This window comes from Aulostomus chinensis, chromosome 5, assembly GCF_037954235.1.
Source record: "Aulostomus chinensis isolate RoL2024-O1b breed Wild chromosome 5, RoL_Achi_v1.0, whole genome shotgun sequence".
Taxonomy (NCBI): domain Eukaryota; kingdom Metazoa; phylum Chordata; class Actinopteri; order Syngnathiformes; family Aulostomidae; genus Aulostomus; species Aulostomus chinensis.
Genome location: NC_141324.1, coordinates 10,395,045 through 10,414,391, shown reverse-complemented (window position 1 = coordinate 10,414,391; position 19,347 = coordinate 10,395,045). Strand labels below are relative to the sequence as shown.

Here is a 19,347-nt window from a genome sequence, read left to right as displayed (position 1 = left end):
GTTAACTATGGAGCGCACAGAGACGGAGACTCGTCAAAGACTGAACAACAAGATCAAACAACTGGAAGCGGAACTGGCCTCAATGAAGACCAGGCTGGACCAGGAGGTGGTGCAGAGACACGCTCTAGGACGCACCATGGACGTACGTAGACTGGCTGCTGAGTGGATCCACCCAGGATTCACCTTGCTGGTTTTCTAACGTTTGCTTCTCTACTCCTGTGTCACCTCATTCGTAGGCTCAGTTGGTTGAGGCTAAGAAGCAACTTGAGACCCAGAATACCTTGCAGCAGAAGACCAAGGAGTTGCTGCGTAGCGCTGAACAGCAGGTTGCTGCACTGAGAGCTCAGCCGGCTTCCACCTCCTCCTCTGAGACGGTTACGTCCCCAGCAGCCCGAGCAGCGAGCCTCCGAGTGCCGCTCAGAGGTAAACGCAGCTCAGTTCTCTGACCGTCTGGAATGATGAGCACGAGTATCACAGCATGACGTCGAATGTAAAAACGACCTGTTAAACTTCTGTAAAGCAGTTGTTTGGTGAGATATATTTAAACAGGTATAAATAATGTTTCAGGGATGTAATTAGTATAATATGTATATATAATAATGATAATTAAGGATGGAAATGTATAAATCATATACTTTATTGGTGGTATGTCATACTCAAGGGGCCCTGTCACATCTGCCGTGTTTACCAGAGGTTAGAGAGATTCTGTTCCAGTCAGAACCAGTCACACAGGTCTGTAAAAACCCGTCTCCTGAGACTGGACCGTGTAGGTGAGGAGGGAAACGCCTCATAGTCACTTGGGATATTGAAGGTGCTCGCAGCCTCGTCCCAAGGTGCAGTGCTTCTCCAGTGGAATTGAGGCTGTGGATTCATCCTCATGATTCAGCATGAATCTCCTGTGGTAGCACGAGGTCTCATCCGTGTCTGTAGGAGTTGAACTTCAGTCTTGCTGCGTTTGCATGAGTGGAGGCAAAGCACCAGAGGTGAGGATCCTGCTGATGCACAGCAGCGTTTGGCAGTTGGTCAGCGTCTCCATCATTGCTGCTGGGACAGTACATTTATTCCAAGATGGTTGATTTTTTTCCTTTTGGGCTGCTCAGAAAACTAACCCCACATGCCCAAAGCTGTGTGATACTCCAACCTCTGCAGAGAAACACACTTGGTGTGGGAACGTACTGAAACTGCGTTGAGACGGCCGACGACGTGCTGACGCATGTTGGGTGTGAAGCAGCACAGACAAATCGATCAGGTTGAGCCTGGCTGTGAGGGCCAGCAGATCCTCTTTGACATGTTTTTGTGTCTCTGTACATCCTCCCTCACTCCAGGGCCACCGACCTCCCAGCAGCCAGGCGTATCAGAGGTGGAGCTTATAGAGGCCAAAGGTCAGCTGCATACTGCTGAGGAGCGGAACAATGAACTAGCAGAGCAGCTAAGTGTCGCTAATGCTACTGTAGATCAGTACAGATCTGTGGTTCTGACTCTGGAGGAGAGTCTGAAGAAAGAGAAAGAGGTACTGCTCATGTTGATTTATTTATTCCTGTTTGTCCGTCTTGTTGGTCTCTACTCGTATCTCCACTCAGCAACTTCTCTTATGGTGTCTGTCAGAGTCACTCTCTTCAGGAGGCGAGGCTGAAGGAGTCTGAGGAGGTGCAGAAGCAGCTGGAGGTGAGGATACAAGAAGTGGAGAGAAAGAGGCAGGAAGAGCGAGAGGAGGAGAGGAAGGCTTTGGATGCAGTGGAGAAACAAGTAGGTCTTCTAACATGCGCCTGTTCTCTCAGAGATTTCCCCGCACCGTAACCTTCTGACGACCGTTTGTCATTGATTCCTTCAAGGGTTTGGTGTTTTTCTTAAGAGGAACAAATAGAATTTCCTTGACTTTTGTGAAAGATCAGATCATGTGCTAAGATAAAGAGCCACGGGTTTATTGGTCCAAGTCTGAGAAATGTATTCCTGCAAACTTGATACTGAAACAAATGCTCTCCATCTGAGCGACCGCATCCTCTGCTGGTGTTGAGACGCCGAGGACGGTGTTCGAACTGCGGTGGTCCTCTTTTCTTATGGGCCGTCATGAGGTCGGAATTATAATCAGAAACGACTTCCGTTCCCAATTTTTGTATTCCTGTTCCATCAATGTTAGCATGGTAGCTCACGGAAGAATAATTTTCAACTTGGTAAATATTAGACTGTCTAGCACCTTTTAATACGCTGACAGTGAAACACAAATTCCTTTACACGCAAATAAAAAGAGAAGCAAACAATCCTTTCACACTGGAGCCATTTAGTGAGCAGCATGGGTGAATGGACCTGTTTTGTTTAGTCTTTACTTGACGGGGACAGCTCATATTAATGAACACCGGTCCAGGTGCATGTGTGAATGTGCTGGAGTCAGGAAGCCTCCTCTGTCTAGGTGTGTGAGCTGCAGCGCAGTCTGAAGACCTGCCAAGCCGAGCAGCAGGAGGCGCTGGAGAGATCTGCTGCTGCTGTGACTTTGGAGCAGAAGTCCATCCAGGAGAGCCTGCTGCAGGTTAATGCTCGCTCGCTCTCACACACACACACACACACACACACACACAACATAAAACAGGCTACTGACAGATGACGACTGTTTCCTCTGCTCCTCAGACGAAGCTAGCTGTGGAGGCTCAGGCTAAGTACGAGCGGGAGCTAATGCTTCACGCTGCCGATGTGGAGGCCCTGCAGGAGTTGAAAAAAGCTTTCCAGCAAGAGGCGGCACGGAAGAGGGAACTGGAAGAACAACTGAAAAAGACCAATTCCCTCCTGCAAGAGGGAACGGCTGCCTGGACCACAGCGGAGAGACAGCTGAAGGTGGGACAAAGAACCGACCCCTTCGTTCTTCTAGATTTGCAGTGACCAGATTTAAAAAAACTAATTAAGAAGAACTTTTAAACATTTAGTAACTTTTGTTTCTGACTCAATGTCTAGTGGACTAATTTGACATACAAGTTAACATGAACAAGAAGCCTGTGTCTCTGATGATTCCAACTTTGCATTGGCACCCACCCGTGTGTGCTTGTTGGCTGGACATGTAGATGTAAGGTCCAACTCCAAACCACCTGAAGTGACCCTCAGGTCATCAAGCCGTGTGTTTGTGTGAGTGGGCGCTAACCTGACCTCCTCCAGCTGGGTGGATGGGTTTTCCTAAGATGACTGTGCCTACACCTCCAGGACGACGTGTCCCGTCATAGTCATCGCTGTGACGAGCTGGGGAAGCAGAACGCTCTCCTGCACCAGCAGATGGATGAGATGGCCACCAGGAGCCGGCAGCAGCCGCAGCACCTGGACCTGTCCTTCAGTGAAGAAGGGAAGACCACGGAGCAAATACTAGAAATACTCCGGTAAGTACTGCATTACTGCAGCACCCACTGCGTGAGTAGGACTCTAGAGTTCCTTAATGGAATCTGGGGGCCATTTTCAGTGGAGTCTTCTTGGAAGGAATTGTATGAGTTTGTCAGTTAATTTCTAAAATACGGTGCGCTATGGAGGTTTGTGCGGCGAGAGAAGGAGATCGCTGTGGCTCAGTGCGAGGCGTCGGAGAAAGAAGCGCTTCGCTGCAAACAGCGTGTAGAACACCAAGATCGGGAACTGAGGGAGCTGCAGGAATCCCTGAACGCAGAGAAGGAAAAGATGCAGGTAGGAAGAGATGGAGGAGAGTCATAATGAAGGGAACTTTTCATGCAGTCAGAATCTCTACAGGTAATTTCTCTACTCACACACAGAGCACAGAAAAGACTCTGGCTCAGCTGCAGGAACAGCTGAAGAACATGGAGAGTATCAGCACTCTCCAAGAAAACAACAAGATACTGAAAATGGAGCGAGAGAAACTGGAGCTGGACCTACAGCAGGCTCAGGCTAAAGTAAGACTCAGTAGTTGGACTAAGCTTAAGCAAGTCCTTTGTCATGGTTTGTCTAAAAGGTGTCATTTACGCTCCTGGGAGCAGCACCACACTGGAACACTCGGGTGCCATCAGGGACAGGTATCACTTACAGGCTCGTCTCATTGGTCCTGCCCCCTTCTCTGTCTCTCTCTGTCTCTGTCTCTCTCTATCTCTGTCTGTCTCTGTCTCTCTCTCCCTCTGTCTCTCTCTGTCTCTGTCTCTCGCCAAATGTGCCAAATTTGCGGTCCGGTAGAGGAATTTGCCATCTTGTCTGTGTTAAGTGGAGGCGTAATGTACCTCTTTGCGAAGAAGCCGCCACTTGTGTGGGCGTAAACATGTGACGTGACTACAGCACGTAGTTGTGTGTGAACTGTGACGTACAACATCAGGAGAAAATTCAGCCCCGTGGCGGTGTGATAGACCTTGCAGTGTTCCAGTCCAACCCGGCTGCCAGCAGCGTCGATGTCGATGTTCTCTGAGGTGTTTGATGGGGGGAACCGGTGAGCGTTATGTTTATGAGTTTGCATCATCGTCGACACCTCTGCCCACGTCACGCCGAGCCGGCACATTGACGGGTTGGACTCACAGCAGTGGAGGCGGCAACAAGTGAACCCTCAGAGGAGGAACATTGCCAGGCTAAAACTGACCCCAATGTGCCGCACTCTCTCTGAAACCTCCGACCGAGCCGCAAAAAAGACAGGCGAATTAGCGGCTCGATGGCCGGTGAGAAAACGCCTTCTGTTTCTCTCTCTCTTAGGTGTGCACAGTTTCACAGCTTTGACCTCTAATGTAGCAAACTGCTCAAATTCAAGTGTTCCAACTTGCATCGTCCCCAGAAGTTAAAGCAGTGTGTCAGAGGTTCATGCTGTTGTCGCAATGAATCTGCGCTCAGACTTGGTGGAGCAGGGAAACGAACCAGACCAGGGCTAGATCTTCTCCGGCGTGGCACATTACACCGTCCTGCTGTGTGTGTAACAATCAGCAGTGGTGCTGGCAGACCAGTCTGTGGAGGGCACTCTCACGCTCACTAAACCAGCCCCTATCACACCTGAGTGGAACTTGAGTTACTTGAATGTGAGTTCAAACCTTTTCTTCCTGATTCAGGTGACCAAGCTGGAGTCCAACATCAGCCCGCTGCATCACTCGCTGTCTCAGCTGTCGGAGAGGAACGGCTCCCTGCAGGCTGATAAGAGGATATTGGAGGAGGATATAAAACATTTGAAAGCCAAAGTACAGGTAACTGCAACACCCTCAGGCTTTGGTTTGACTTTTATTTTTCTTGAACATTTACAGTGCAATATTGGATATGTTTTTAAATTAGATCACATTTGAGTTTGAAGTATGATGCGATCGCTTGCCGAAGCTTGTGATCACTAGCTAATCTTCAAGTTACCAGTTCAACCTGAGAGTTTCTCCATCACAGCAACTGATGAGCCAGCAGAAGGACGGGAATGTGGAGGAGAGTAAGAAGCTCACCACGGAGAGAGAAGCTCAGCAGAGACGCATCTCCCAGCTGGCCGACGAGATGGCCAAGCTCAAAACCGAACTGGCCAGGTAGCACATCCACTCAGACGACTCACCTGGTCATTGTCAGGATGTAGCTAATCAATCTGAAGTGTTACTGAAAAGGTGTGATGATGTAGTAATGGGTTCCTGCTTAGTTGCATTTTCTGTATTCTGAACTCCATAAACTGAAAGTTAGATGTGCAGAATATCCAGCTGTGTTTCCAGTCGCAGGTTGATGAAGCTTCCTGTACAGTTGTCATGTGACCTGAGCGGACCCTTCTGTGTTCAGATCCAGTGCCAACAATAACTCATCCCAGTCTCAGCTGCAAGCCCTGCGAGAGTCTGTGAGCCGCGTGACCTCAGAGAGAGATGCTCTGAAGAAAGACCTGGAGACTAAAACCAGTGATATTCTGGAGAAGAGCAAGACCATCATGCAGGTGAAGAAGATCGGACGGCGCTATAAGACCCAGTATGAGGAGCTCAAATCACAGCATGACAAGGTGGGTAGGGCGCCGTTTTGATGACAGCCTGCTTGTTCAGTAGCAGACTTGTAAGAGGTTGCCTGGGTGTGTGTGTGCTGCAGATGGTGGAGGAAACAGGTCAGAGCCAGGACCTGCAACAGGAGCTGACAAAAGCCCAGGAGGAGCTCAGCAAGGCCCGAGAGGAGCTGAGCTCACTGAAGGAGGAGGTGCAGAAAAAGCAGGAGGAGGTGAGCAGCGTATTTCTCCCTTCAGTGCTGGAGCACCAGGCTGCTTTAGACTCGCCCCGTGTGCTGTAACTACGGTTGAACATGCGGAGCCTCAGTGGGTCTCAGTTTAAGTACTGTACCTTTCAACCCTGATTCCAGAGGCTTCGTTCTGTGAAGGTGTTGGATGGTGTGTTCTAACCCTCGTTGGATAACCATGAAACCATTTGCGGCCGGCCTTCTTGTTTTTGGTTTTGTATGGGTTTTTAGGAGTCGGGGAGCAACATGGTGCCGCTGTGTTGCTTAATAAATGGATGTGTGTCATGAGGGAACAATGAGATGAGACGTGACAGAGTTCATGGCAAAGACATTAAAGCAGCTTGATGAGGCAGCAGCGTCCCAGACAGAAAGCTGATGCTGTTGTGAGCTGAGCAACAAACAGGATGGAAGCGTGGCCGTGCCTGCCGTTGGTCCAAGGGTTGCAGTTTCAGGCGTCCGAGCTGTACAGCCCTGGCATACACTCACCAGGCCTTAGATGTTGTATGTTCACGTGTCAATAAATGTGTTGTCTAGGCCAAGACGTCCCAGCAGGAGTTTGAGGAGTCTCAGAAGGAAAGCCAGCAGGCCAAAGAAAAGTTTGACGAGGTCCAAACCCAGCTTTCACAGAGCCAGAACCAGCTGACACAGGTAGTGTCACACATTCAGGTTAACTCTCATGTCTTGGATTTGACCAGGAGCTGGTAGATACTGAACATGAGAACGTTGAGATGGCTCTAGATAAATCTGTGACGCTCTCTGTAGGTCCAGTCCCAGTTGTCTCAGACACAGAATCAGCTGCAGCAGAATCAGAACCAGCTAACCCAGAGTCAGAAAGAGCTTCAGCAAGCCAAGGTTCACTCCCAGCAGGTAAGCGGCACTGTCAGGAGTGGAGAAACACCTGACGTGTTCTGGACATTTTCATTGTTGGACTGTTGACCCTCACTACACACCACAGATACATCCTCCTGTCTGAATCACAGGTACAGAACCAGTTAAAATCGGCTCAGTCTCAAGCTCAGGCCCGTCAGAACCAGGTTCAGCAGGTCCAGAGGGAGCTGCAGCAGGCGAAAGACGCCTTGCAGCAGCACCTCACTAACCAGAAAGAGCTCCAGCAGAACCACCAGGCCAGTCAACAGGAAGTCAACAACCTGAAGATGTCTATGAGCCAAGCAGAGAGCAAGGTGAGCTGCTGGGCTCCTCCTGCGTGACTCTGCTGCTGAACAGGTCCTGATCTTTGTCAGAAGCACTGATGATGATGGTTTGTTTTTCTGCACCGGGACAGTATTTTGATGGCGTATGTCTTGATTACGTAGATTGACGTCACTGCACCCCGTGTCTGTAACGTAGTTCTGTTAAACCTTAAACAAAGTTACCCTGCTAGCTATCCGTAGGAAGCTAAGCTAAAGCACACTAACAGTGACCTCAGGCTCAGTGGCGATGACGGTCATTGACCATTGGCCCAAACCCAAAGTAGCCAGACAAACAGGTGAGACGTCAGCGTGTCTCTCCACGTGAACTAAGCAGACCTTCTCTGGAGGACAGTGTTGTTGTTGTGTCCGCACGTTTGTGATATTGTTGAACAGTTGAACATGAGCTTCTGTGCTGTTGTGCGTTCTTCTAACAGGTGACTGACCTCCAAGCCCAGCTGGACAGCCTGCAGAAGGTTGGCAACATTTTCACACACAATAGTTGGTAGGCAGCAGCTGCTAGTACAGCTGTGTGTAATCACGGCTTTCACTGATAAAGCTGCACTGTTGCATTTGAAATATACTCCTGGTCTTAGCAGTAGGGGACATACCTTCTGTAGCTTTGCAGTGCCCTGTTGTGTAAGGCACACAGGGTGTGTGATGTCACACGAAGCCATCCAATCACAATATGGGTTATTACTCCTGCAGGCCCCTCACCAGTATGCCCTAGTGTCTGTTGTTTGAGGGGAATGAATGTCTTGTTCGTGTGAATGTTTTAAACAGGAAGTGAAACAGACCCCTCAATTGTGTAGTTATTGATCGTCCCCACTGATCCTGGATCTGCTCCACCTTCCTGCCTGGTACAGGAAGGTTCTCATCTCTGCTGTCTCAGATATGCTTGTTCATGGAGGACTGTTGGGTGGAGGTTCATAGAAGGAGGGAGTGTAGTGCAGAGTCTGTAGTCTATCGCACAACATCACCACTGCACAACAACACCGCCACCCTCTGTCACGCCCCACTGCCTTAACCCACAAAATTTCTGCAGGAAACCCTGCATGACATCACATCATGATGGGATGGCTTTGATGTTTTGTGATGTCACACATCTCCTGGCCCTCAAACAGGCACTTTTTTTCTTTTAAAATGTCCGTTTGCGTAGCATTTCCTTGGCTTCGTCCCTGTTTGTTAGGTGGTTGCTGAGCAAGACGCAGAGAAGAAGCATCTGCAGGAGCAGCTGCAAGAAGTCAACCAGGCCAGTGAAGCCAGCCGAGCTGCACAGGTCACCCACAGCCAGAGTTCCCAGTCCATCCAGGCCAGCGATGCTAACATTTCTAGCGACGCTAACCAGGCAATACAGGAAGAGCTTACAAAACTCAGACAAGAGGTACTTTGAAGTTCTGCTGAACCCACATTTCCTCACTGATGCTCACCTCTTCTCCTTAGAGTCTCAGAGTGTACCATCACTGCATCCTGAGCCTACTGGGGGTTATCACGCCACCCTGCAGCTGCTCCCTGCAGTTTCACAGTAGCCTCATTATTAGACCCAGCAGGAAGCTGCTTTCAGCACTAATATGCTCTACCTGTCCATCACCAGGTGACCAGCAGACATGCTTGCCATCTCGCTGGTGGATGTAATGTAGTAGTTGAAGAGACAAATCTTGACGTCAAGAGTTGCGCCGAGGGGGGAGAAACAGAGTGAATGTTGGATTGACATTCATCAGGTGACATAGACGGCCTGAGATGCTGGCCCAGAGCTCAATATATCTGTTTATAAGGTGTCAATCAGTGCTGGATTGTCAATCAGGAGGTACTGGAACACAGAGAGGGGGCTGTCTCAGGTTAGGAGGAGGCATCAGAAACTCCCATCGTACCTGGAAAACACCTGAGTGCTGCCGTTGCAACTAAACAAGATGTAATTTGAAGAAAAAAAAAACAAAAACCCCAGTTTATTTTGGATACATTGGTCAGAACCATGACAGTAGTTCCTCCAGGCCTGCAGGGGAGCTGTGTAAATGGCTGCTTGTGGTTCGCAGGCAGCCTTTTCTCAGCTTCTCCTGCTGCGTCTGAATTGCCAAGTAGGTCTGATCGTAGGTCTCAGAGCAGGTTGTAGGCTGTCCCAAGCCACAACTGGTGTGAGTAGCGACCTACTTCGCAACCTAAATTCCAGCTGAAACACGCCCACATTGTAGGTCGGTTCAGGTGCATCCTACGGAGCAACCTATGGCCCACAATGCACCGCGGACTTCTTCTTCGTCCCCTAAAAACTTGTGGACCCGCAAGCCAATTTTGTGCCACCAACAGTCTCCCATTCTGATGCAACACCAACATTTATAGTCGTTGTTGATGACTAAAGGTGCGTTAATGTGCTTAATAATAGAGAATGAGTGAAAGGTGCTCAGAGTGGAGTGCAGTACCACAGTCAGGCCAGCAGGTGGGGCTTTCGTTGCTGCTGTCTACCTGATTGCGGTATCTGTGCTCTGCAAGCAGAGGTCGTGCTTCACCACCAGTCTTCTAGGGTGTCTGAATGGTGCCACTGTGTTTGGGTTGTAGCAGTAGGCTGTAACGGTAGGTCGTAGCAGGAGGACGGAGGTTGGTACTTGGCAATTCCGACGCAGCATCTGTCTCTCTCTCCTTCAGCTGCTTCTTTAGCCCATAGATGAGGTTTTCCTCCCTGCTGACTGGACAGGAAGCAGATCTAGAAAAACAAACATCCCTAAAACCACCTGCACTGGAAATAGAGAATCTGATGTTTCCTGGTTGGCGTGTGACGTGGACGAGACCACACCTGCGCCGCTCCTCTCCCTCACTGTCTCCTTTGCATGTAATTCAATCCTCATAGAAAATAGGCCAACCATTTATGGGTAACTTCATTGAAAAAGTAAAAGTGGTGCTGCATCCAATCAAGTAGGTGCTAATCCTACACTGGGAGGTCCTGATGTGGTACCAGTTAACCCCGGATGGCGGTCTTGCCCACAACTGTCATCGTTAACGTAGGTTTAAAGCACAGTGCTGTGATTTTGTTTAGCTGTCAGAGAGCAAGAACAGGGAGGAGCAGCAGAGGCAGCAGATGGCTGAGAAAGAGGAGAAGGCAAAGAAGGCCTTCATCGGAGCTAGGACGAAAATCACCCAACTAAACAGTAGGTTCAGCACACGCACTCAGCTGACCCCCAGCCCTGCACATCACAACAATAAGCTACTGTGGTGGAGTGTTTGAAGGCTAATTTGTTATCTGCCCATTTTCCTGTAGCTGCCAAGGAGAAGCTAAACCAGGAGGTGGAAGAACTGAAACAGAGTAAGGAGGAGCTGGAGGTGAGGATGAACGCCCTCAAGTCTCAGTACGAGGGACGACTTGTGAGGCTGGACAGGGAGCTGAGAGAACTGAGAGACACACAAACCCACTCAGACTCCAGAGAGGAACCGCAGGACCACAGTGGATCCAAGGTACACGCGTCGCGCCGGCTGTTCGTCACAGAAACAAATGTAGAAATTATCAAGTTCGTTTCATCTCTAAAGCAATGAATGGTAACAGCGTTATCCTGGGGAAATGTCACATAGCATCAACATAGTGCTGCTGGTGGCTGAGCAATTTTTATTGATCCTGTGACATTTATTGATAGTTTCCTCAGAGTATCGATTTTTCAGCCATGAGTATCGATACATTGAGCCCCATTCCAATCCCTCGTGTCCAGCACTTTGCAGGAAGATCAGTTCTATCTGCCAGCCACTGGTGTCGCTGTAGAGCATTTCTAGTTACTCAGACGACGACGCCTTTCTCATCCGGTGAGAGCTGAGACATTCAGGAGAATGGCGGCGAGTATAAAGCCAGCGCCTGCAGGCTTAAACGCAGATGTGTGGGAGCATTTTGGTTCTAGGACAAAAAGGACAGTTACGATTTAGACAAAAGTGTGGCGGTTTGTGAGCTGAGTCACACAAACGTTAAGTACCCTGGAAGTACCACCAACCTGCGAGCCCTCCTAAAACGTCACCACCGGACAAGGAAATGCTAACTGAGACTGAGCCCACAAAGCTGAGGCGCGACCCCACACAAACCACGCTGGACAGTGATGGCGGTTGTTGCCACAAGTTCCCATCGTCTTCACCGAGGTCACAGAAAATGAGGGAGTCCAATGCTGCTTTATTAGTCAGGATTTGAAAGCTTATTGGGTGGTGGCAAACACCGGCTTTAGGCGCCTGGTGAACGCGATGGAGCCCCGCTATGCTACTGACAGTAGCACGAGCCTATGAGACAACTATCGTGATATATATCGTATCGGGAGACGACTAACACGATATATATCGTATCGGGAGACGACTATCATGATATGTATATCGTATTGTGAGACGACAACCGTGATATATATCGTATCGCGAGAAGACTACCGTGATATATATCGTAATATATATCGTATCGTGATATATATCGTATCGCGAGATGACTATCGCGATATATATTGTATCGTGAGACGAAAATCGTGATATATATATCGTAATATATATTTCGTATCGTGTGTATATATATATTTATATATTTATTTATATATATATATATATAGATATAGATATAGATAGAGAGATAGAGATATATATATATATATATATATATATATATATATATATATCTCTAAATATATATTGATATAGATAGATGGCTATCTATCTATCGATCGATCGTGAGACGAGTATCGTGTACCGTGCCCCTACTGGGCAGGCTGAGCAGCAGGCTTCCACATTGTGTCTGACATGATCCACTCTGTAAACTCAGTGAGTCAGAGCTTGGGGTGTTTCGATTGGCTGTCCCTGTCTGCCACTCATCAGATGGCCCTGCTGCAGCACCACTGTTGTAGTTATAGTTTGGTGGAGACTCCACCGTCCACTGGAATCAGAACTTTCCAAAGAGAACTCAATTATTGTTCTTGCTGTGGACGTTACCTCAGTCTCATGCAGCAGCATTCTGGTCCAGCTGGAAGAACTAAAGCTGTGTCCCAAATCACATACTTCATACTACATACTTAAAATTCTGAGTGTACTCAACTCAAAATAGAAAAAAGTATGGATAGTAAGCGAAAATTGAGTATGCAAAAGTCCCCGGATGCTGTATTCAAATCTGTCAAGATTCTGAGTATGCGACTGTGGACACTCGCTGCACTCGTTTCATCGATAAAAATGGTGGCGGACAGCTGAGGTGAGAGTCGGTCCACACTGACTTGTACAGAGTCGTCTTACATTAAATAACGGGGACAAGTTTGAAATTCTGTTTGGACACGGGTTTGAAAACTAAAATGACTTGTCACCAACATGTTTTGCTAAATAGATCCCACAAATAAATGCTACATACCGTTGACCTTCAGCCAATAGAAGGAGGACATTGCGTTGTCGGTGCCAATTGTGGCATAACGACGCGCGATGACCGTTCACTTTGCTGTTTTACTGCTTCAACAATCAACAAACAAGCGCAGGCAAAAGGTGGCGGTAATTAGCTGATGCTGATGCTGATGCAGTGCTAGCCGGTCACAAATTGGTGTAGAAGAAGAAGACATGGCGTCGTCATTTCCGGTGCGTTGTGCCGCGCGGCGGTATGTGATTTGAGACAGCACTGTACCCTTGAAAATGGCATACTGCATGATTGAGTTCATAGTATGCTTCGTATACTTAATTAGAAAATTTGAAGTATGCAGTGTGAAGTATGCGATTTGGGACACAGCACTAGAGACAAATAATGACATCCAGTTTTCCCTCCACTGATACTTACTGTACCTGCACTTAGGTGGGCGATCAGCCTCGACCTGGAGACCAGCGGCAGATGTCTCTGAAGAGTCCAGCTCAGGACAGGGGCAGGTAAAGCCTGAATACTGAGCGTCTCATGATTCTGGCGCAGTCTGGATGGATGCAGTCGGGTTTAGAAGTGTCTCCTGATGATGTTTGTCCTTCAGTTCCAGTCTGACTGAGCCTCCCACTGCCAATATCCGCCCCACCCCAAGTACTCCATCTCCTAGCAACAAGCCAAGCCCCTCCCCCAGTAGCAAGGCTACGCCCCGTGCCAGCATCCGGCCCATGCCCATGCCGACACCTACTGCTACTGTCATGCCAACGACACAGACGGACAGCCAAGAGGGTGAGGAAACATGTCGTTTGAAGTTGTAGCCTCAAGAAACCTTGGCTCATTTGTTTGAGTTGCAGTTTTAGGCTTTGCGATGGTCAACAGAGAAGCTTGTTGAGACAGTCTAGAGCCAGCATGGAGTCATGAAGGCATGAGCATGAAGGAACTCACCTGTGAAATGCTCTGAATTTGTGTGAGAATCTTCATGTTCTGTATTTCCAGTGCTGATCAGTGCAGGGGCCTCTGTGCACTCCTCCAGCTCCGGTCTGGTAAACACGCCCACATCAGTAACTCAGCCAACCAGCACACAGACCACAGCTTTTGTCCAGCCCACCCAGCAGCAGGCAGCCAACCAGGACGCAGGCAGCAGCATGGAGGCCGAGCGGCCATCTACGTCCTCTTCTTTGATGGGAGCAGGTGAGTGGGACCACCCGCTCCTAACAGACGTCTATAGGACAGAAATGCTTCACCAAGGGTTTACGAGTAAAACAAGACCAGAGTTGAGAGCCCCAGGTACTCCTGCTGATCTGCGTGTTAGAACAGCTGCTGTAGACAAGTAAGCTGTATGTGGTAGCCAGGGGACCACAGGCCCTGAGGCCAGCTAGCTTGCTTGGTGTAGCTGGACTACCACTCGTAGCTCCACTGTTGGGGGGCGGGCCAGGTCTGTGGTCAGGGTGAGGGTGTCTCTGGAGGTCTGAGGACGGCTTTCAGCCGGCTCGCCAGGCAGAGCCATAAACAGACACACAAAGTTGCTCCTCTGTCTAGTTTAAAGACATCTGCAGAAGTCTGCTGTTACACTTCCTCCATAATGTCCGACATCTGTTTGTGCGTCTGACTTGCAGGTTCAAAGAGAGCCAGAGAGGAAGAGGAGGAGGAGGGCGAAGAGGAGAGCAGACCCGAGAGCTCGCACACACCCTCCTCCTCGAAAAAACTGCGACTGAGAGCAGGGATGGTGCTGCAGGTGAACAGACGCACGGCCGACACTGAGCGTCCAGCACTGGTTCCGGCTCTGGTTCCGGCTCTGGTTCCGGCACTGGTTCCGGCTCTGGTTCCGGCACTGGTTCCAGCCCTAACGTCTCTGTCCCATGACTGCCAAACCCTGGTTGTCGGTTTTATTGTTGACTTAACGGCTAAAATTTTTTTTTATTGTAGCGCTGCAGCTCATCCAGCACCACGTTCTCTCTCTCTCACACAAACACACACACACGCCGCAGGTCGATCCAGTCCTCCGCAGTAATTGTGGCGAAGGAACATCCGTGAACGCTTCATGTGCAGGCTCACTAAAACTAGCCCCGATGCCAATTACCCCAAATTCTCCCCAGATGTCCCGTCATGCCCTTTGACCCCGGCAGCTGTGATTGGCTTCCAACGTTCTCCCACTCGGAGCGACGTGGTTGGAGTGTGAATGTCGATGAGCACATGGATGAGTGGCTCAGGACCTGCTGCCTCAAGCCTGTCTGTCTTTGAACCCTGTGCTCCAGGTGGAGGGAGACGAGGAGATAGAAGCTGACCTCAGGGATGAAGATGAAACGCAGGACTCCCTGGACAACAATCAGGTCAGTTACCCACTTCGACAAACTTGAAGTGGTCTCGGCCCAGGACCTGGGCCGGGTCCTGGGCTTGAGGCCCAAGCAGGGGTGAAAGTATTAACGGACTTCATATTGGGGTTGTAGGAACTCCCTGAGGAGAGTTTTCCAATCTTGGCTGAGGACGAGGAGGACATGGAGGAAGAGGGCGTGTCCCAGTCGGTCCCCTTTCATCTGATTCGGGAAGTCATCGTGATTGACACAGACAGTGAAAGCCGTGAGAGCAAAGGGGAGGAAGCAGAGAAGCAGCAGAACGAAGAGGAGGACGAAGAGGAGGTCTGCTCTCTACTAAATCATCCTCCCAGTTCTGTGACTGGACGCTAACGCTCTCCCTTCCTTTATTCCAGTATAAGGAGGAAGAGGAGGACGATGAAGATGATGCTGGTGATATGGTTATGAGAGGGGGGGAGGAGAGCAATGAAGAGAGTAGGGAGGCTGACGTGGGTGGAGAAGAAGAGGAGCAATCAGACGCCACTAGTGCTCAGGAGCCGGCGGCATGTGGAGCGTCAGCGGACTCCCAGAGTCCCTCTGAGCCGCCACACACCAGTGAGCACCACCTCTGAGGCGGGTCCTCGCTTGACTGTAGCCCTGAGTTGGAGATCCTCATCATGTGAGTCTCTTCTGTCTTTCAGGTGAAGGCGGCAGCACCGTCACCTCAGAGTCTGAAGGCCACCGAGACCCCGTACACCTCCCCCCCACCTCCTCCCCCGCCTCCTCACTCACACCCCGCCTGCCCCAGCCCCGTAGACCTCCACATCCCCTCCCTCCAAGGCTCTACATCCAACCACCAGCTCCAGAGCTGGGACCCCCACACACTCAGGTACACACACACACACCAGCAGCTGCAGGTCAGTTCTGGAAGCAACAGAGTGAAGCAGGAGAACAAGTTCATCGCTTCCTTCAGCAGAGGAAAGAGGTCGTGATAACGGTGTGTGTGTGTCTGTGTGTGTTCCAGCGACAGTCCTCTCAGCTGCGCCGGCCATCAGTAGGACGTGGACCTCAGCTGACACCTGGAATAGGCAGCATGGTAAGAAGCAGAACTGGGATCTTCCTTCCTGTGTATCAGTGTAGTATTTGTCTGAGGGGAGCAGTACTGTAACTGTGTGTGATTGTGTACTGCAGCAACATTTCTTTGACGATGATGACAGGATGGTTCCCAGTACTCCCACTCTGGTCGTCCCCCACCGGACTGATGGCTTTGCTGAGGCAATACAGTAAGAGACACGCACACACACACACACACACAGGGAAATGAGCTACTGCAAGGAAACCTGTGTGTATAAATAGGCGCTTTCTCACCGGCCACCGAGCCGCTAATTGGTCTTTTTTGCGGCTCGGTCGGAGGTTTCAGTTGGCAATGTTCCTCCTCCCAGCGTTCACTTATTGCCGCCTCCACAGCTGTGAGTCCAACCCGTCAATGTGCCGGGTCGGCGAGAGGTGGGCGGAGGTGATGACGATGACGCAAACTCATAAACATAACGCTCGCCGACGCTGCTGGCAGCCGGAGCGGTGAACTGCTGCTTTGAAACTTACACACTGTCACGAGCCAAATGCTCTCCTGACGCATTGTCACTTCAGCAAGATGAGCGCCTGAGGAACTGCTGACATCACGGCGAGAGGAGCGTGGATCACCACCTCACGGGACTTTGAAGGAAGGTTGTATGAAAAGGTTGTAGAGCAGCTTGATGGACATGGCTGTCGGCGGATGATGGAGCGTCACCAGCAAGTTGAAAACTTAAAGTACCAGCAGGTCTGTGACCACAGCAGCGGGAGGCTGGGACACCACGAGGTCCACCAGACCATCACAGGGTTGAATATTGTAGTCACGTCACATGTTTATGTCCACACAAGTGGTGGTTTTTAGAAAGAGGAACATTACACCTACGTTTCACACAGACAGGCGACAAATTGCAGCCTCTACCAGAGCGTAAGTTTGGTGCATTCTCTGAAAGCTGCTCATGTCTGGTCCCCACTGTAGCGCTGCAGAACAAGAACTCTTGGGCCGAGACAACTAGCGGTCCGAGTCTGTCGTCTCCCCCTGGTGCACAGACAACAGAACCTCTGTGTTATGGTGGGTTCCTGTAGTTGTGATGTCACTGGCTGAACTTCACCAGGGTCATAACAGGAACCACTGACTGTGAAACGTTCCCAGGCTGTTCTGTTTAGAACCATGGTCCTAAGATTGGAACGTCATAGGATTTGGGTTACAACTCTGCCTGTTCACACTGGACCGGTACCAACAACGCTGGTATGTTGCTAGCCATGTGTGTCTGTCCAGTTCTCCTCAGGTCGCCGGCTCGTCCACAAGGTTCAGGTTTGGACTTCCAGAGGATCTGCTGCCTCAGTCTTCAAGCTCCCATTCGGACCTGGGCCAGCTGGCCTCTCAAGGAGGTAGTGCACTCAGAACCAGAACAAGCAACATCCTCACATCCTCAAACCCCTGTCCATTAAAGTGCTGCTGTGCTGCGTTGTGTGAAGGTCTGGGCATGTATGAGTCTCCTCTCTTCCTCGCCGCTCATGATGAAGATGGAGGAGGAAGGAGTGTCCCCACCACGCCGTTACAGGTGGCTGCACCAGGTAAGACACACACACAAACACGCAGCGGTCCATCAGTCCAGTGGGTCCAGCATGATCAGCTCAGCATCAGTGGTAGATGATGGTGTTCCTTGACTCTCCATCTCTGTCAGTCACCGTCTTCACAGAGTCTCTGCCCTCAGACAGCGCTGACAACATGGCATCCCAGTCTGTTCCCATGGTAACCGCTTCAACCGGGATGCCTGCTGCTGGAGACGACGGAGATGAGGTCTTCATGGAGCAGGAGGGGGACGGGTTAGCACCCTTTGAATAACTGAATAGCAGACTTGAACCCAGAAACTGGTGTTTACGTGTGTGTGTGTGTGTGTGTGTGTGTGTAGGCCGAGTATGGAGGCTTCCTTCGACAGGCAGGCAGACCTGGAGCCAGCAGGACAGCAGAGCGATGATGGATCCCTGCCGTCTACCAGCCAAGACCCTGGTACTGCAGTTCTCCTCTAGTAGCAGGGTTCTGGTGGTGAACCAGTGTTCCCAGTACAATCGCAGGACAGGTGCAGATTACCATAGTTGAAGAAAACAAATAGTCTGGTGTGGTTGTACCTCCATCATGTGTGGCTGTCACAGCCAGCTTGGACCATCAAAAGTCGTCAGTTCATCCTCGAGTCCCAGTGGACTCATCCAGATGGTCCAGGGATTTCATTGGCTTGTGGTTGGAGTGGGCGGGTCTGTGCTGGACAAGTCCGACCACCTGTAGTAGACCTCCTCCATCCAGTACATCAGTGTGACTTGTACTCTTATTTATAGGCTCTAGCACTCCTTCTTACACAGCTGATCATGTTTGGTCCAAAATGAACTGAAAGGGAACAAATAGGGATGTTGAAGGGTCGGTTCAGTGACTGCGGCGTGCAGTCAGCATCTCACCTGCTGTAGATGATGTCAGCTGGTCTGTCTGGAGAACCAGAGCGGTGCAGCAGCAGGAAGCAGAGGGAGGAGCTTCCGTGGTACCGGCTCTGACCAGTCGGCAGCCCCATCAGACAGCCTTTTGCCTGGGGACCACAGTCTTGAAACGACCCTCGTCGGTGTCCCTCCGCACAGCTGCAGCCCTGAAACATCTGGGGCAGTGCAGCACGCAGCAGCAAACTGAATACTGCATTCACACCAACATCAACATCCATCAATGGTGTCTGGATGTCAGTTGATAGGTGAGGACACAAGTCTGGTGTGGGTGGAGGTGGTCACCTGGTTCAGGACCAGCTGGTTCTGAGTGAGACCTCGGTCCTGTGGACAGTCTTCCCTGATCAGCCATCAGTGATCACTTGCGCTGGTCTGGTCAGTCAGTAATGTGGGAATGTTGACATTCCCAGCTCAGATATTCCCCCGCTGATTACATTTCATACATGAGTCTACCTCACTGTGACATCATCAGGTAATGTTTTGCTCGTTAACGTTTTGGGCCGCTATTTTCAACGGCCTTGCCTTTTCAAAAAGATCTCAGCGTATCAGGGGCCAGCCCTCCAGGCCCCCGACCATTCATTTGTGGAGATGTTGACTGGAACTAAAGACATTTGATGCAGAAAGTGTTTGCTGATGTGTTGCAGACACCAGTGGTGTGATGCGGCGGCGTACAGTGACCAGTCAACAGCTGACCGGCAGCCTGGTGAGCCGAGGAGGCCGAGGAGGGAGGGGGGAAGCCAGGATGATGATCAGCCGCCGAGGTGAGAAACTTGACACGCCTGAGGACGGCTCATGTAGGAGCCTGCCAGACTTGATAGGTGACCCATACAGATCAGTGTGGACAAGAACAGAGACGAGTCAGGCC

General features: G+C 50.3%; 1 protein-coding gene across 2 annotated transcripts in view; it reads left to right on the top strand.

Moving 5' to 3' along the window:
• LOC147261157 (nucleoprotein TPR-like) overlaps nt 1-19,347 on the top strand; it is a 28,074-nt gene that overhangs the window by 8,320 nt on the left and 407 nt on the right. For both annotated transcript variants that reach the window (XM_086203079.1, XM_086203078.1), the window contains exons 20-54: nt 2-142; nt 237-423; nt 1,326-1,510; nt 1,606-1,746; nt 2,408-2,524; nt 2,623-2,826; nt 3,187-3,356; nt 3,504-3,651; nt 3,738-3,875; nt 5,001-5,132; nt 5,320-5,450; nt 5,692-5,902; nt 5,986-6,111; nt 6,661-6,774; nt 6,889-6,993; nt 7,107-7,307; nt 7,751-7,789; nt 8,503-8,697; nt 10,339-10,450; nt 10,561-10,754; nt 13,078-13,148; nt 13,244-13,425; nt 13,633-13,827; nt 14,253-14,371; nt 14,892-14,966; nt 15,084-15,272; nt 15,344-15,542; nt 15,629-15,816; nt 15,952-16,023; nt 16,119-16,210; nt 17,275-17,387; nt 17,475-17,573; nt 17,684-17,825; nt 17,912-18,009; nt 19,127-19,243. In XM_086203079.1, the coding sequence (XP_086059205.1) occupies nt 2-142; nt 237-423; nt 1,326-1,510; nt 1,606-1,746; nt 2,408-2,524; nt 2,623-2,826; nt 3,187-3,356; nt 3,504-3,651; nt 3,738-3,875; nt 5,001-5,132; nt 5,320-5,450; nt 5,692-5,902; nt 5,986-6,111; nt 6,661-6,774; nt 6,889-6,993; nt 7,107-7,307; nt 7,751-7,789; nt 8,503-8,697; nt 10,339-10,450; nt 10,561-10,754; nt 13,078-13,148; nt 13,244-13,425; nt 13,633-13,827; nt 14,253-14,371; nt 14,892-14,966; nt 15,084-15,272; nt 15,344-15,542; nt 15,629-15,816; nt 15,952-16,023; nt 16,119-16,210; nt 17,275-17,387; nt 17,475-17,573; nt 17,684-17,825; nt 17,912-18,009; nt 19,127-19,243 (4,942 nt within the window). The remainder of the gene's footprint in view (nt 1; nt 143-236; nt 424-1,325; nt 1,511-1,605; nt 1,747-2,407; nt 2,525-2,622; nt 2,827-3,186; nt 3,357-3,503; nt 3,652-3,737; nt 3,876-5,000; nt 5,133-5,319; nt 5,451-5,691; nt 5,903-5,985; nt 6,112-6,660; nt 6,775-6,888; nt 6,994-7,106; nt 7,308-7,750; nt 7,790-8,502; nt 8,698-10,338; nt 10,451-10,560; nt 10,755-13,077; nt 13,149-13,243; nt 13,426-13,632; nt 13,828-14,252; nt 14,372-14,891; nt 14,967-15,083; nt 15,273-15,343; nt 15,543-15,628; nt 15,817-15,951; nt 16,024-16,118; nt 16,211-17,274; nt 17,388-17,474; nt 17,574-17,683; nt 17,826-17,911; nt 18,010-19,126; nt 19,244-19,347) is intronic.